This window comes from Canis lupus, chromosome 3 (genome assembly GCF_003254725.2).
Source record: "Canis lupus dingo isolate Sandy chromosome 3, ASM325472v2, whole genome shotgun sequence".
NCBI classification, from domain to species: domain Eukaryota; kingdom Metazoa; phylum Chordata; class Mammalia; order Carnivora; family Canidae; genus Canis; species Canis lupus.
The window spans coordinates 31,459,500-31,477,924 of record NC_064245.1 but is presented as its reverse complement, the minus strand read 5'-3'; the positions used below and the strand labels follow the sequence as shown (position 1 = coordinate 31,477,924).

General features: G+C 42.7%; 1 protein-coding gene across 5 annotated transcripts in view; it reads right to left on the bottom strand.

The window, feature by feature from the left end:
• Window positions 1-10,904, bottom strand: part of TUBGCP5 (tubulin gamma complex associated protein 5) — a 96,693-nt gene extending 85,789 nt beyond the window's left edge. For 2 of the 5 annotated variants that reach the window (XM_035714340.2, XM_035714342.2), the window contains exons 1-3: window positions 10,669-10,902; window positions 9,184-9,237; window positions 8,967-9,075 (exon numbers count right to left, since the gene is read on the bottom strand). In XM_035714340.2, coding sequence (XP_035570233.1) covers window positions 8,967-9,075; window positions 9,184-9,237; window positions 10,669-10,814 — 309 coding nt within the window. In that variant the 5' untranslated portion in view covers window positions 10,815-10,902. Of the gene's footprint in view, window positions 1-8,966; window positions 9,076-9,183; window positions 9,238-10,668 lie in introns of all 5 variants that reach the window. The other 3 variants (XM_025437151.3, XM_035714343.2, XM_035714341.2) reach the window with 2 other exon arrangements.
• Window positions 10,905-18,425: the final 7,521 nt, after the last annotated feature.

Below are 18,425 nucleotides of genomic sequence, written 5' to 3'. Positions count from 1 at the left end.
GACAGCAAGGATGCTCCTGCCACCAAGCGGCCTAAGCTGTGTAAATCAGTGGCCCTCACCCCCGGAGAATCCAGGCCCCTGCAGACTGAGAGCTGTGGTAGTTACTGCAGGATCTGACTCCAGGGCTGGAAAGCTGGCCACCGCCACTGTTGTTGTTCCTCCTGGGGCCTCACAAGATAAACAACTCCTACTGAGCCCTGCACCAGGCAGGAACTGAGCAGCTCTCCCAGGTGCTCACACCTGAGAATCAGTACAGCAGGCCCCTCCCCAGGAAGACCAGCTAGACGGACAGGGGAAAAGCAAGTTGTTGACCAAGCAGCACTGGAAAATTCCAGGGGAAGTCGAGGGATTACAGTATATAGAATAAGAGGATACTCCCCCTTGTTTTTTGTTTTCTGTTTGCTTCCCATACTTTTACTTTTTTTTTTTTTCTCTCTTCTCTCTTTTTCTCCTTCTTCTAGTACAACTTGTTTTTGGCCACTCTGCACTGAGCAAAATGACTAGAAGGAACACCTCACCTCAAAAGAAAGAATCACAAAATCCTCTCTCCCACAGAGTTACAAAATTTGGATTAGAATTCAATGTCAGAAAGCCAATTCAGAAGCACTATTATACAGCTACTGGTGGCTCTAGAAAAAAGCATAAAGGACTCAAGAGACTTCATGACTACAGATTTTAGATCCAATCAGGCAGAAATTAAAAATCAATTGAATGAGATGCAATCCAAACTAGAAAACCTAACGATGAGGGTTAACGAGGTGGAAGAACTAGTGAATGACATAGAAGACAAGTTGATGGCAAAGAGGGAAACTGAGAAAAAAGAGACAATTAAAAGACCATGAAGATAGATAAAGGGAAATAAATGACAGCCTCAGAAGGAAAAATCTACGTTTAATTGGGCTTCCCGGGGGCACCGAAAGGGCCAGAGGTCCAGAATATGTATTTGAACAAATCCTAGCTGAGAACTTTCCTAACCTGGGAAGGGAAACAGGCATTCAGATCCAGGAAATAGAGAGATCCCCCTCTAAAATCAATAAAAACCACTCAACACCTCGACATTTAATAGGGAAACTTGCAATTTCCAAAGATAAAGAGAAGGTCCTTAAGCAGCAAGAGACAAGAAATTTCTAACTCTTATGGGAAGAACTATTAGATTAACAGCAGACCTCTCCACAGAGACCTGGCAGGCCAGAAAGGGCTGGCAGGATATAGTCAGGGTCCTAAATGAGAAGAACCTGTAGCCAAGAATACTTTATCCAGCAAGGCTCTCATTCAGAATAGAAGAGATAAAGAGCTTCCAAGATAGGCAGAAACTGAAAGAATATGTGACCACCAAGCCAGCTCTGCAAGAAATATTAAGGAGGATTCTGTAACAGAAAGAAGAAGTCCAAGGGAACAATCCACAAAAACAGGGACTGAATAGGTATCATGAGGACACTAAATTCACACCTCTCAATAGTAACTCTGAACGTGAATGTGCTTAATGACCCCATCAAAAGGCGCAGGGTTTCAGACTGGATAAAAAAGCAAGACCCATCTATTTGCTGTCTACAAGAGACTCATTTTAAACCTAAGCCTGAAAATAAAAGGTTGGAGAACCATTTACCATTCAAATGGTCCTCAAAAGAAAGCCAGGGTAGCCTTCCTTATATCAGATAAATTAAAGTTTATCCCGAAGACTGTACTGAGACATGAAGAGGGGCACCATATCATACCTAAAGGATCTATCCAACAATAGGACCTAACAATCATCAATATTTATACCTTGAATGTTGGAGCTGCCAAGTATATCAGTCAATTAATAGCGAAAGTTAAGACATTCTTAGATAATAATACACATGTACTTGGTGACTTGAATGTAGCGCTTTCTGCAATCGACAGATCTTCTAAGCAAAACACCTCCAAAGAAATAAGAGCTTTCAGTCATACACTGGACCAGACAGATTTCACAGATATTTACAGAACTTTACATCCAAACGCAACTGAATACACATTCTTCTCAAGTGCACATGGAACTTTCTCCAGAATAGACCACATACTGGGACACAAATCAGGTCTTAATTGATACCAAAAGATTGGGATCATCCCCTGCATATTCTCAGGCCATAAAGCTTTGAAATTAGAACAAAATCACAAGAAGAAGCTTGGAAGAATTTCAAACATGTGGAGGTAAAGGACCATCCTGCTAAAAGATGACAGGGTCAACCATGAAATTAGAGAAGAATTAAAAAGATTCATGGAAACTAATGAGAATGAAGATACAACTGTTCAAAATCTTTGAGATACAGCAAAAGCAGTTCTGAGGGGGAAATACATCTCAATACAAGCATCCATCCAAAAATTGGAAAGAACTCAAATACAAAAGCTAACCTTGCACCTAAAGGAGCTGGAGAAAAAACAGCAAATAAATCCTAACCCAGCAGAAGAAGAGAGTTAATAAAGATTTGAGTAGAACTCAATGAAATACAGACCAGAAGAACTTGGAACAGATCAACAAAAGCAGGAGATCAACAAAACCAGGAAAGAATTAATAAGATAGATAAACCATTAGCCAGCATTATTAAAAAGAAGAGAGAAAAGACTCAAATTAATAAAATCGTGAAGGAGAAAGATCACCACCAATACCAAGGAAATACAAATGATCTTAAAACCTTATTATGAGCAGCTTTACGCCAAAAAATTAGGCAGTCTAGAAGAAATGGATGCATTTCTGGAAAACCACAAACTACCAAAGCTGGAACAGGAAGAAAGAGAAAATCTGAACAGGCCAATACCAGGGAGGAAATTGAAGCAGTCATCAAAAACCTCCCAAGACACAATTGTCCAAGGCCAGACGCCTTGCCAGGGGAATTCTATCAAAGGTTTAAAGAAGAAACCATACCAATTCTACTAAAGCTGTTCGGCAAGACAGAAAGAGACGGAATACTTCCAAACTCGTTCTATGAGGCCAGTATCACCTTAATTCCAAAACCAGACAACAACCCCACCAAAAGGAGAATTACAGACCAACATCCCTGATGAACCTGGATGCAAAAATTCTCAACAAGATACTAGCCAGTAGGATCCAAAAATACATTAAGAAGACTATTCACCATGACCAAGTGGGATTTATTCCCAGGATGCAAGCTGGTTCAACACTCGGTAAAGCAATCAATGTGATTGATCATATCAGCAAGAGAAAAAACAAGAACCATATGATCCTCTCATTCGATGCAGAGAAAGCATTTGACAAAATACAGCATCCATTCCTGATCAAAACTCTTCAGATTGTAGGGATAGTGGGAACTTTCCTCAGCATCTTAAAAGCCATCTACGAAAAGCCCACAGCAAATATCATTCTCAATGGGGGAAACACTGGGAGCCTTTCCCGTAAGATCAGGAACAAGACAGGGATGTCCACCTTCACCCCTCTATTCAACATAGTTCTAGAAGCCCTAGCCTCAGCAATCAGGCAACAAAAAGACATTAAAGGCATTCAAATTGGCAAAGAAGAAACCAAGCTCTCCCTCTTCCCTGATGACATGATACTCTACATAGAAAACCCAAAAGACTCCACCCCAAGATTGCTAGAACTCATATAGCAATTCGGCAGTGTGGCAGGATACAAAATCAATGCCCAAAAGTCAGTGGCATTTCTATACACTAACAATGAGACTGAAGAAAGAGGAATTAAGGAGTCAATCCCGTTTACAATTGCACCCAAAAGCATAAGATACCTAGGAATAAACCTAACCAAAGAGGTAAAGGATCTATACCCTAAAACCTACAGAAAACTTCTGAAAGAAATTGAGGAAGACACAAAGAGATGGAAAAATATTCCATGCTCATGGATTGGAAGAATGAATATGGTGAAAACGTCAATGCTACCCAGGGCAATTTACACATTTAATGCAATCCCTATCAAAATACCATGGACTTTCTTCAGAGAGTTATAAGATTCGTGCGGAATCAGAGAAGATCCCGAATAATCAGGGGAATATTAAAAAAGAAACCATATCTGGGGGCATCACAATGCCAGATTTATTTCAGGTTGTACTACAAAGCTTGGTCAACAAGACAGTGTGGTACTGGCACAAAAACAGACACATAGATCAATGGAACAGAACAGAGAATCCAGAAGTGGATCCTTAACTTTATGTTCAACTAATGTTCGACAAAGCCTTTCCTGCTATCCACTGGAAAAAAGACGGTCTCTTCAAAAAATGGTGCTGGGAAAATTGGACATCCACATACAGAAGAATGAAACTGGACCATTCTCTTACATCATACACAAAGATAAACTCAAAATGGATGAAAGATTTAAATGTGAGACAAGATTCCATCAAAATCCTAGAGAACACAGGCCACATCCTTTTTGAACTTGGCCACAGTAACTTCTTGCAAGATACAACCATGAAGGCTAGAGAAACAAAAGCAAAAATGAATTATTGGGACTTCAAGATAAGAGGCTTCTGTACAGCACAAGAAACAGTCAACAAAACAAAAAGACAACCTACAGAATGGGAGAAGATATTTGCAAATGATTTATCAGAAAAAGGGCTAGTTTCCAAGAACTATAAACAACTTATTCAACTCAACAGCAAAGAAACAAACAATCCAATCCTGAAATGGGCAAAAGACATGAACAGAAAACTCACAGACGAAGACATAGACATGGCCAACAAGCACATGAGAAAATGCTCCGCATCACTTGCCCTCTGGGAAATACAAATGAAAACCATAATGAGATTCCACCTCACACCAGTGAGAATGGGGCAAAGTAACAAGGCAGGAAACCACAAATGTTGGAGAGGATGTGGAGAAAGGGGAACCGTCTTGCACTGTTGGTGGGAATGTGAACTGGTGCAGCCACTCTGGAAAACTGTGTGGAGGTTCCTCGAAGAGTTAAAAATAGATCTGCCCTAAGACCCAGCAATTGCACTGCTAGGGAATGACCCCAAAGATACAGATGCCGTGAAATTCCGGAACACCTGCACCCCGATGTTTATAGCAGGAATGTCCACAATAGCCAAACTGTGGAAGGAGCTTCAGTGTCCATCAAAAGATGAATGGATAAAGAAGCTGTGGTCTATGTATACGATGGAATATTACTCAGCCATTAGAAACGACAAATACCCACCATTTGCTTTGACATGGATCGAACTGGAGGGTATTATGCTGAGTGAATGAAGTCAATCAGAGAATGGCAAACATTATATGGTCTCATTCATTTGGGGAATATAAAAAATAGGGAATGGAATAAAGGGGAAAGGAGAAAAAATGAATGGGAAATATCAGAGAGGGAGACAGAACATGAGAGACTCCTAACTCTGGGAAAGGAACTATGGGGGTTGGAAGGGGAGGTGGGCGGGGGGTGAGGGTGACTCTGTGACGGGCTCTGAGGGGGGCAGTTGATGGGATGAGCGCTGGGTGTTATTCTATATGTTGGCAAAATGAACACCAATAAAAAAATAAATTTTTATATAAAAAATAGTGAAGGTAATAAAGGGGAAAGGAGATAAAATGAGTGGGAAATATCAGAGAGGGAGATAGTGCAGGAGAGACTTCTAAATCTGGGAAACGAACAAGGGGTGGTAAAGGGAGGTGGGCGAAGTGTGGGGGTGACTGGGTGACGGGCAGTGAGGGGGGCACTTGATGGGATGATCACTGGGTGTTATGCTGTATATTGGCAAATTGAACTCCAATAATAACTAACTAAATAAATAAATAAAAGTATAAAAATAAATTTAAAAAGTGGAAAGAAAAATGAAGTCTAAAATATAAATACTTAAAGAAAATATCTCTCAGTATAGAAACCTATTATGTTCAGTAAGAATTGGAAGTATCAGATTATTATCTATTTTGGATTCTGTGTACCTGAATGAGGTGAAAGGTGAATGACGAATAAAGTGTGTACAGGGAAAGGGCACACAATGCACCTTTGCAGACCTCCCTACCTGGCCAAGGTTTATAACTATTGCCCTGTAGCACTGTAGGGATGCACAAAAGCAGCTCTTGGTCATGGGAGGAGGACATGAATGATGCCATTTCCCCACTCCTATACCTTATTCATTTTTTGAGTAACTTCTATAAAGGAGCTTGAGCCTGAGACACTCATCAATTGGGTTATCACTGAACTACAAATCAGCACTAATGGTTTAAACACAGCCTACCAACCAGCTATATACATCATGCTTTGACCAAAATTACTAATTGTAGTAAAGAAAAAGAACACTGCTTAGAGTTAGGATTCTGGCACTTACATTTAGAAGATATGAACAATTTTACTTAACGTTAAAAATATAAGTTGGGATGCCTGGGTAGCTCAGTAGTTGAGTGTCTGCTTTTGGCTCAGGGCGTGATCCCAGGATCCTGGGATTAAGTCCCGCATCAGGCTCCCCACAGGAAGCCTGCTTCTCCATCTGACTATGTCTCTGCCTCTTTGTAGCTCTCATGAATAAATAAATAAAATCTTTTAAAAAAATATATGTTAATTTGATTTTTTATGTCATCTTTTCACATAATTTTTATTTATGTTCAATTTAGTTAACATATAGTGTACTATTAGTTTCAGGGGGTAGAATTTAGTGATTTATTAGTCGCATGTAACACTCAGTGCTCATTATATCACGTGCCCATCACCAAGTTACCTCATCCCCCCACCCATCTCCCCGCCAGCAGCCCTTGGTTTGTTCCCTATAGTTAAGAGTCTTTTATGGTTTATCTCCCTTTCCACTTTTATCTTATTTTACTTTTCCTTCCCTTCTCTTATTTTCACGTTTTCTCTTTCTCTTACTGACTTATTTTGCTTAGCATAATACCCTGTAGTTCCATCCACATCATTACAAGATTTCATTCTTTTTTGATGGTTGAATGATAATCCATTGTATATATACCACATCTTCTATATCTACTCACCTGTCAATGGACATCTGGGCTTTTTCCACAGTATGGCTATTGTGGACATTGCTGCTATTAACAGTGGGGTGCAGGTGCCCCTTCAGATCACTATGTTTGTATCCTTTGGATAAATACCTAGTAGTACACTTGCTAGGTTGTATAGTAATTCTATTTTTAAGTTTTTGAAGAATTTCCATACTGTTTTCCCTAGTGGCTGCACCAGTTTCTTTTGTTGTTGTTGTTGAAGTAGGCTCCATGCCTGGGGCACCTGGTTGGCTCAGTCAGTTAAGCATGACTTCAGCTCAGGTCATGATTCCAAAGTCCTGGGATTGAGCCCCATATCAGGCTCCTTGCTTGTGGAGAGTCTGCTTGTCCCTTTCTCCCCCTATCCATACTCCTGCGGTCTCTCTCTCTCTCTAAAATAAATAAAATCTTAAAAAAATAAAAAGTAGGCTCCATGCCTAGTGTGGAGCCCAACACAGGGCCTGAACCCATGACCCTGAGATCAAGATCTGAGCTGAGATTAAGAGTTGGATGCTTAGGGCAGCCCCAGTGGCTTAGTGGTTTAGCACCGCCTTCCGCCCAGAGCGTGATCCTGGAGACCCGGGATCGAGACCCACATCAGGCACCCTGCATGGAGCCTACTTCTCCCTCTGCCTGTTTCTCTTTCTCTCCCTTAAAAAAAAAAAAAAAAAGAGTCGGATGCTTAATTGACTGAGTCACCGAGGTGCCCTGCCATTGGATCTAGATTATTAAATTCTACAGTCTATACAAGAAGCTATATAAAAAAAAAATCAAGAAAAGATCTAAAAAAAGATTTACTTACTTCCTCTCTTTCAAAATGGTCCTTTCAGGAATAATATACAGAAGTGTGTTTTTAATCCTTAGGGCATGGATTCAAAGTACTGTGGAGCTCTCGTTTCCAGAAATACTTTTTATAGCCTTTCCTTAAATTGATAGTTTCAAAAATTATCTAAAATTCTCTTCCTTATGAGGAAGGAAGCTCTCTTCCTTACCACTTCCCACAGTGTAGATAAAGAGGAAGCCTAACAATTACAGAATATCTCGTAGTGCTTATTGTGAGGGTGAATTAATATATATGTGAAATAAAGGATATACTCAGGAAGCCTGAGTTGCCCAAACTCTAATCATCTCAGACTGGCCCTTTACTAGCTCCTGAGAGAATCTCTGAGCCCTTGGAATATCCTGCTAAGATAGTGTTTCTGTATGCTTTGGGTCATGCAGTATCAGTTTGATTCCTTTGGTCATGTAGTATCAGTTTGATTAGTTAGTTTATGCTAACAATGTGACTTATGGTGAATGCATTTTCTTATGCCTGAGGTCCTTAGTTTGACCTCAGAGGGACTGGAGACTGAAGAACTATGGTCAAGCACATGTGTACTGCACATCCATGTGACTGACCCCCAACTAAATGCTAGACACCAAGGCTCAGGTGAACTTCCTTGGTTTGCAAACACTTTGCATATGTTGTCATACATTGCCACTGTTAGAATTAAGTGCACTCTCATACAATTCCAATAGGAAGGCACACCTGGTTTCTTCTGAACTTTATTCAATGTATCTTTTCCCTCTGTTCATTTTAAATCTGTATCCTTTTACTATAATAAACCTAACAGTGAGGATAGCAGTGTTTTAAAAGTTCTGTGAATCCCTCTAGTGAATCATCAAGTCTATGGGTGATCTTAGAGACCCTCAGCTGAATATATGAATGTGCTTAGAACAGCACCTGGTATCTAATTAGCAATACATAAGTAGCTATTATTACCTAGTGCTGAAAAGCCATTTAAAAGTTTTAAGACAGCCAGACAGTGCTATTATTTGTGCCAGTCGATTTCAATTTCCATAGTAGGTTCAGCTTAGAAGACAAACAAGAACATGCCTTTTCACTGATCACAAGCCTGAGGCACACTGGATTTGATGACAATGCTTAAGTCAATTTCCAGAAGGTTCTGCTCCAATTAGCAGATGATTATAAAACAGAATGTTCAAACAGTAACAGAAACAAGCTGATGATAATAGATTGGAAACAATAAAATATACATGAAATGTCACAATATAAGGCTTACCTTTATTTCCTTTATGCTCAGTAGTGATGCATTTAGAAACTCTTCAGTTAATCTCTTCCAACTAGCAGCTTTGCTGAGATCAGAATGAATGATGAATTTTTCATATATTCTAAAATATAAAGAATAAACTGATAGTTACAATAAAAATATCTACAAGAATATACATAAATTTCTGAATATGTACATATATACACACACATATATGAAACTAACTTACCCTTCTATTGTCTTTTCTACTTTGTGGCTGTTAACATCCAAGAAACGATGAAATCTAAAAGATAAAATGCAATTCTTATATGAATCTTGCCATATACCTAAAGAAGTTTCAGAGCCCTCCATAGCCCTACAGATACCCTATATTCAGCAATATATTTCCAGGACTGCATCCCTGTCAAGTCATCTCTATCATCCAAGCAAATAGCCATTCAGTAGTCTAAGGAGGCTGCTCAAGCACAGGTCAGCCTTAGCCTCTTTTGTCCTCTGATTCCTTCATCTTCCCATAATACTCTAGGGCAGGGTTCCTAATCTTTTTATACCATAGTGAATGAAGCCCAGTGAAATTTAGGGATCTCTTCTCTGAATAACGCTTTTAAACCATAAATTGAAATACAAAGAAAACCAAGTATACTGAAATGTGGTTGTGAATTTTTCTAATGTTTGTGATATAATAAGAGACCTATTTATTAAAGCATTAAATAACAAGATCTAGCAGTGGATCCATAACTCACATTAAAGAATAAAAAATATTTAGAAAAATCTGCCATAACTTTATGATGTAAACTATGTGATTTCTACCTTTGACATAGTCATAGGTAAACCAGTATTGCTTGTTGCTTTCATTTGTAATTTAAGAAAATGCTACTTTTTAGTTAGAGGTTAGTGTAATTTTTTTTCTTGTCCAAATTCTTAACACCTGAATTCTATCTTCAGGCTCTCATGTTAAAAACTCCTATCCTACATCATATGTAATTAACTTTTGTCTCTTTTCCTTTAGGATAGAGGCTATGTCTCACTGACCTGAATTTCTAGGGCCTAGAACATGGCCACAATTAAAAAAAAAAAAAAAAAAAAAGGCAGCAGACATGAATTATTCATTTTTCTGATAGATAAGTATTATAAAATTGTAGAAGAGCTCACTCAACTCTTGTTTTCCATGTTTTAGTGTCAAAGACAACAATTTGTATTTAAAAGAAATAATTTATGGTACTAAATAATATATCTAATTCTAAATGGCTGAGTAGAACACCAGTTTACCTATTACCATTTAGGTGTTGGGGTAAGAAATGAACAAAACAGACCAAGATCCCTACCCTTGTGGAACTTAGATTGTAGCTGAAAGTAAGGTTAGAGGAAAGAAACAGTCAACAACATAAAAGCTATCCATTATGTATTATGCTGTGCATTTTGGGGAGAGAGAAAAAAAAAGAAGACCAAGGTAAGAGAAATCTGGCTTAGCTCAAGGAGAGAGGAATCCGTAAGAACACTTCTGCCTCACAACCTCACTGCCCTGTCCGGTCCGACACAGCCGCCCTTGCAGGCGTGCGCGTACCAGACGACAGGGAAGCAGACGGCCTCAGGGCACCAAGCTGCCCCAGCAAAGGGAGCGCCAGAGCTCCGCCGGGGCGGGGACCGGGCCGCGCGCCCCGGGCACTGCGGGACCCCTTCCTGTCGCCGGCCTCGCCCAGGAGCCGCACCCCATTACCTGAAGTTGGACCAAGCAAAGTGCAGGGCCAGCTGGAAGTTGGGGTCTGCCTCGTCCTGAAGGCCTGCCACATGGCGAACGAGCTGGCGAACGTCGCGCTCCTGCTGTGCGTCCTGCGGGCCCCATGACAGCGCGGGCCGAGACATACCGCGCAGCCCCAGCGGCAACTCGCCTGGGGAGAGTGAGCCTGCTCTCGCGAGAGTTACACCCGCCGAAACACACCGCTCCAGCTCCGACCACTACCCGTCTTCGCGAGGTTGCGCCGACTCTCGCGAGACTTCACACTCCCGCGGCTTGACGCTCCCGAGAGGCTCAGGATGCTGTCGCGAGAACTCGCACTCCTGCCACCTTGAGATTCAGAGCAGGCTGATCCCTGTGTGTTCCAGGTTGGGTTTTCCTTTCCTTCCTGGGTGCTTTTAGGAGCGTCCTCAGAAACTTAGCCTTTATTGTCTATCACATTAATAACCTCTCCCTGGACGCCTGGGTGGCTCAGTGGTTGAGCGTCTGCCCTCAGCTCAGGTGGTGATCCCGCTGTGCTGGGATCCAGTACCGCCTTGGGCTCTCTGCAGAGAGCCTGCTCCTCGCTCTGCCTCTGTCTTTGCCTCTGTCTCTCTGTCTCTCAGGAATAAATAAATAAAATATTTTAAAAAATACTCTTTGCCTAACTTTGGTTGGTGGTTTAACTTCTGATATTTGGAGAGCACTACTTTTCATCCTCTTTGCACCTGCCTTTTCAGGTACCGTTGACCCCTTATTGTCTATCCTTATCCCAGCTTCAGGTTCTCCTAGAGCTGATCTTAATTATCTCTATTTCACTCTGTCTACCCAGGTCACACTACGCGGTCCACACTGCAGGAAGTGTCAGCAAAGAGGCTTGTCTGGCAGAGGCACACAGGCTGAGCGCTGCTCCTGCTTCCTCTCTGGGAACAGCCAAAGGCGGCTTTATAATCCCTGTTGACCAAATGGCGTATTGTCTTTATTATTCATAATTAAATCTGTACCTTTGAACTAACTTTAAAAAAAAAAAGACTTTATTGGGATCCCTGGGTGGCGCAGTGGTTTGGCGCCTGCCTTTGGCCCAGGGCGCGATTCTGGAGACCCGGGATCGAATCCCACATCAGGCTCCCGGTGCATGGAGCCTGCTTCTCCCTCTGCCTGTGTCTCTGCCTCTCTCTCTCTCTGTGACTATCATAAATAAATAAAAAAAAAAAATTAAAAAAAAATTAAAAAAAAAGACTTTATTTATTTATTTGACAGAGAATGAGACAGCACAAGCAGAGGGAGCAGCAGAGGGACTGGGAGAAGCAGGCTTTCTCCTACCCAGGGAGCTAGATGTGGGGCTGGATCCCAGAACCCTGGGACAATGACCTGAAGCCAAAGCCAGATGCTTAACTGACTGAGCGACCCAGGCGCTCCTGAACTAACTTTCTGCCTGGTGTTGTATATAACCATTCCAGAAACCTAGATCTCTGTATTTTTCTTTTAGTGATCTGCTAGGTTTTCATGTGGTTTATTACATTGCACTACTGTAGTAATAGCCGATACATCATTGTCAGTCCATTTGGGCAGTTGTAACAAAATACTACAAAACAGATGGCTTCTAAACAACAAAAATTTATTTCTTACAATTCTAGATGCTGAAATTCAAGATGAGGGTGCCAGCATGGGGTTTGTGAAGGGCTTCTTCCTAGAGCAGACTTCTGATTGTGTCCTATATGGTGAAAGGGGCAAGGGAGTTCACTGGGGCCTGTTTTATAAGGGCACTAATCCCATTCATGAGGGCTACCATTTAGTACCTGATCACCTCCCAAGGGCTCAACCTGCTAATACATTGGGGGTTAGGGTTAGGGTTAGTGGTGGGGTAGGGTTATGGTTAGGGCTAGGGTTTGTGTTAGGTTATTGTTAGGGGTGTTAGGGAAGGATTAGGTGCAGGGGTATGGTTAGGGGGTGGCGTAGGGGTACAGGTAGGATTAGGGGTAGGAGTAGGGGCAGGAAAATGGTTAGGGATAGGGTTAGGGTTAGGGTTAGGCGTACAGGTAGATATAGGAGTAGGGTTAGGGTAGGGGTAGGTTAGGGCTTGGTGTAGGTGTAGGCATGGGGTAGGGTTAGAGGTAGGGATAGGGGTATGTGTAGTCATAGGGTCAGGTTTAGGGTGACGATTAGGATTGGGGTACGGATAGGGGTAGGGCTAGGGTTAGAGTAGGGTTTCTTTTAGGAATAGGGTTATGATTGGGAAGCGGTAAGGGTAGGGTTAGAGTTAGGATAAGGGCAGATGTAGGAGCATGAGTATGGTTAGGGTTAGTGTTAGGGGTCGGTGTTGGTGTAGGGGTAGGTTTAGGGTTAGGATTAGGTGTAGGGCTTAGGGGAAGGCGTAGGGTAGGATTAGCATTAGGGAATGGGTATGCATAGTGGTAGGGTTAGGGTTATGGTTACATTAGGGTTAGGTTTCGTGTTAGGTTTAGGGGTAGGGATGGGGTAAAGGTATGGTTAGGGTTAGGGGTAGGTGTAGGTATAGGGTTAGTGTTTGGGTTAGGGCTAAGGTTAGGAATAGGATTAGAATTAGTGTTAGGGTTTGGGTATGTTTAGGGGAGAGAGAGGAGTAGCAGTAGAGGGAGGGATGGTGTTAGTTTAGGGTTAATGTTAGGTTAGTGGTAGGGTTAGGGGGGTAGGGACAGGTAAAGGGGTAGGGTTATAGTATTCTTAGGTTTAGGATTATGTTTAGGGTTAGAGTTAGTGTTAGTGGTAGGATTAGGGGTAGGGATAGGTTTAGGATTAGTGTTTGGGGTAGGGGCAGGTGTAGGGTTAGGGATGGGTTAGAGGTTGGGTTTGGGTTAGTATTAGGGTTATAGTTAGGGCTAGATGTAGTGTTAGGAGTAGGGGTAGGGGTAGGGATGTGGTTAGGTTAGGGTTAGTGTTATGTTTAGGGTTGGTTTAGGTAGTGGTAATGTTAAGGTTAGGGAGTAGGGTTAGTGTCAGGGTTAGGGGTAGGGATAGGGGTATTGGTGGGTGTAAAGATATGGGGATGGGTAGGGGTAGGGTTAGGGGTATGTTTAGGTGCAGGTTAGGGTTAGTGTTAGGGGTAGTGGTAGATGTTGGATTAGTAGTAGGGTTAGATTAGGGGTAGGGGTAGAGGTGGTGTAGGAGTAGGATTAGGGTTAGGAGTAGGGATAAGGGTAGGTGTCAGGTTAGGGTTAGGGTTATGGTTAGATTTGGTTTAGTTTAGGGTTGGGTAGGGGTAGGACTAGGGTAGAGTTTGGGTTAGGGATTAGGGTTAGGGTTAGTGGGAGGGTTAGTGGTAGGATTAGGGTAGGGTTATGGGTAGTCATAGGGGTAAGGTTAGGGTTATGGTAAGGTTAAGTTTAGATGTAAGGTTTTTTTTTTAAGATTTTATTTATTTATTCATGACACACACACACACACACACACACAGAGGCAGAGACACATGCAGGGAGCCTGATATGGGACTAGATCCCGGGTCTCTAGGATCACGGCCTGGGCTGAAGGCAGTGCTAAACCCCTGATCCACCCGGGCTGCCCTAGGTGTAAATCTTGATGTGTAGTGGGTGTAGGTGTAGGTGTAGGTGTAGGGTTAAGGTTAGGAGTGCAGTAGTGTTAGCGGTAGGAGTAGGGTTATGGGTAGTGGTAGTGCTAGGGTTAGAGATAGGATTAGGGTTGTGGGTACTTTGAGGGGGATGGGGATGGGTAGCTGTTGGGGGAGGGGTGGTGGTAGTTTAGGGTTAGGATTATGTTAGGGGTATGGGTAGAGTTAGGGTTAGGGATAGTGGTACGGTTTTGGTAGCATTAGGGTTAGGATTAGGTTTAGATTTAGGGTTAAGGCTAGGGTTAGGGCTAGGGGTTGGAGTATCAGTGGTGGTGGGTCAAGTGTTAGGTTGGTACAGGTTAGGGGTAGGTATAGCAGTAGGTTACAGTTAGGGAGAAGAGTAGCATTAGGAGTAGGTGTTCAGATAGGGTTAGGGTTAGTGTTAGGGGTGGGGGTAGTGGTAGGTGTAGGATTAGTGGTAGGGCTAGATTAGGGTTAGGGTTATGGTTAAGGGCAGAGGTTGGTGTAGGGGTAGAATTAGGGTAAGGTTAAGGATAGCTGTAGGGATAGGGGTAGGATTAGTGGTAAAGTTAGTTTAGGGGCAGGGTTAGGGATTATGGGTAGAGTTACAGTTATGGATAGGGTTAGGGTTAGGGGTACGATTACAGTAGTGTTATTGGTAGGCATAGGCATAGAGTTAGGGGTAGGGTTAGGGTTAGAATTAGAGTTAGGAGTAGGGGTAGGAGTAGGTTTAAGTTTAGGGTGAGGGTTAGGGTTGGGGTAGGGGTAGTGTCAGGGTTAGGGTGTGGTTTTGGTTAGGATTAGGATTAGGATAAGGGTAGGGGTAGGTGTAGGGTTAAGGTTAGCAGTAGAGTGGGTTACAGTTAGAATTAAGGGTGAGGTAGTAGTAGGGGTATTGTTGGGGCTAGTGTTAGGGGTAGGGGTAGGATAGGTGTAAGGATAGGTTTAGATTTACATTTTGGGGTAGAGTTAGATGTAGGGGTAGCAGTAGGGGTAGTGTTAGTGTTAGTGTTAGCTGTAGGGTTAGGATTAGGGTTAGGGTTAGGCTTAGAGAATGGGTAGAGGTAGTGTTAGGGTTAGGGTTAGGTATTGGGGTTAGTGTTAAGAGTCTTGGCAGGGGTATCGGTGGTAGGGGTAGGGATAGCTTTAGGGGTAGGATTATGGGTAGGGGGAAGGTGTACAGGTAGAGGTAGGGTTAGTTTTAGGGTCGGGGTAGGGGTAGTGGTATGTGTATGGGTAGTTGTAGCGGTAGGTATGGGGGTAGGTGTACGGGTAATGGTAGGGGTATGTTTAGGGCTAGGCATAGTGTTGGGGAGAGGTAGGACCCAGTGTAGGTGTAGGCTTAGGGGATGGGTTAGTAGGTGTAGGATTAGGGATATGAGTAGGGGTCAGGATAGGTGTAGGGTTAGGGCTATGTGTAGGGTTAGGAAGAGGGTTAGTGTTGGGGTAAGGTTAGGAGTAGGGGTAAGAGTAGGGTTTTGTGTAGGGGTCGGAGTAGGGTTAGTTGTACAGGGAAGGCTAGGGGTAGGGACAGGGTAGGGTTAGGGGTGGGGGATTTGGGGTAGGATTAGGCTTATGGATAGGGGTAGGGGTAGTGTTAGGTGTAGGGTAGTGGTAGGGGTAGAGTTAAGGGTAGGGGTAAGAGTATGGTTAGGGGTAGGTGTAGGGTTAGAGGGACTTATAGGGAGTAGGAGTAAGGATAGATATAGTGTTTGGGGGTAGGGATAGGGGTAATGGTAGACACAGGAGTAGGAGTCGGTGTAAGGGTAGGGGTAGATGTAGCTGAGGAGTAGGTTAGGAGTAGGGGGTAGAGTTAGGGATAGGGGAAGGGTTAGGGTTAAGGTTAAGGTTAAGGTTAGTGCTAGCTTGAGGGTTGGCATAGGGTTAGGTGTTTGATTAGTGGTAGGGGTATTGGTAGGATGAGGGGTAGGGGTAGGGTTAGGGTTAAGTGTAGAGGTACAGGTAGGTTTAGGGGTAGGGGTAGAAGTATGGGGCAGGGGTAGGTATAGGGTAAGTGTATGGGTGGGGTAAGGCTAGAGGTCCGTGTTAGGGTGGGTGTAGGGCTATGACTATGATTAGTGGTAGGGGTAGCAGTAGTAGTAGTAGTGGTTGAGGTAGCAGAAGAGTTAGGAGTAGGTGAAGGGCTGGGGTGGAGGATGGATAGTGGCAGGCATAGGGTTAGGTGTAGGGCCCAGGAGTAGGGGTAGGGTAGATGTTAGGGTAGATTTAGGGGTAGGTAGGGTTAGGTGTAGGAGTAGGGTTAAAGGTAGCTCTGAGAAACAATTATTTCTTGAATGCAGCATTCAAGTAACCTCTCACCTTTCTCAATGGTACAGGTAGAGGCACATTGGGAATGCAAAGTACTGAAGTCTGAGAAACAAGCATTCCTTGAATGCAACATTCAACTACTCTCTCAATAAGGGAGTTAAAACCTACCTCAACAGTCAAGGTGGAGGTACAATGGAATTGAAATGTACTGGGGCAGCCCCGGTGGCTCAGCGGTTTAGCGCTGCCTGCAGCCCAGGGCGTGATCCTGGAGACCCTGGATCGAGTCCCACGTCAGGCTCCCTGCATGGAGCCTGCTTCTCCCTCTGCCTGTGTGTCTCTGTCTCTCTCTCTCTCTGTCTCTATGAATAAATAAATAAAATCTTTAAAAAAAAAGAAATGTACTTAACTCTGAGAACCAAGCTTTCATAGAATGCATCCTTCAAAAGCCTATTACATAAGGGAGATGGAATTTAACTCAATAGCAGGCATAGAGATGCAATGGATGCGATATACTTAACTCCGTGAAACAAGAATTCCTTGAATGCAGTGTTCAACTAGACTGGAATTGAGCTATACTTAATTGTCAGAAGCAAGTGTTCCTATAATGCAGCCTTCAACTAGCCTTTCATATAAGTGAGTTACAACCAATCTCAGAAGTACATGTGGAGGCCCATTGGAAATGTGCTGTAGGGAACACTGAGAAATAAACTTTCTTTGATTGTGTTTTCAACTAGCACCTCACATAAGGGAAATAGAAACTATTTCAACAGTAGGTGTGGAGGTGTAATGGATATGTGCTATAGTTAACTCTCCGAAACAAGAATTCCATGAATGAAAGCATATGAAACCAGCCTTTCATATAAGTGAGTTAGTACCTACCTCAGAAGGACGTGAGGAGGCCCATTGGAAAGGTGCTTCATGTTACTCTGAGAAACAAGCCTTCCTTGAGAGCAGTGTTCAACTAATTTCTCACATAAGAGAGTTAGACTGTATTAGAGCAGTAGGTGTGGAGGTGCAATGGAAGTGTGATATACATAAATCTGAGAAACCAAATAATGGTGAATGCAGATTTAACTAGCCTCTCACATAAGAGAGTTAGAACCTATCTCAAAAATTGGTGTGGACGTTCAATGGAAATATGATATTTTGAATTCTGAGAAACAAGCCTTCCTTGAATACAGCTTTCCACTAAACTCTCTTAGAACCTACCTCAGAAGTAGGTGTGGAAGCCCGTTGGAACTGTGCTCAAAGGAATTCTGAGAAACAAGCCTTCCTTGAATGCAGTTTTTAACTAGCCTCTCATGGAAGGGAGTTAGACTCTATCTGAGCAGTATGTGTGGAGGTGCAATGGAAAGGTGATACACTCAAGTTTGTGTAACAGTTTCCTTGAAGGCAGGTGTAACTAGCCTCTGACTTACACAAAAGAGTTAGAGCCTATCTCCACAGTACTTGTGGAAGTGCTATGGAAATGTAATATACTTAACTCTCTGAAACAAGCATCCTAAACTTAGCTTGCTAACCAGTCTCTCACATAAGAGAGTTAGAACCTCTCTCAACAGTAGGTGTGGATGTTCAATGGATATGTGATATATTGAATTCTGAGAAACAAGTCTTCCTTGAATGCAGCTTTCAACTAGCCTTACACATCAGGGTGTTAGAACCTATCTCAACAGTAGGCATTAACTTTCAATGGAAATTCCATATACTAATCTCTGAGAAACAAGCGATCCCTGAATGCAGCTTTCAACTTGCCTCTATGAAAAAGGAGCTTGAGTCTATCTCAACAGTAGGTGTGGATGCTCAATAGAAGTCAGCTGTACTTAACTCTGAGAAAGAAGCATTCTCTGAATGCAGCTTTCAACTAGCTTCTCATGTGAGGGAGTTAGAAACTATCTCAACAGTAGGTTAATTGGAAATGTCCTGTCTC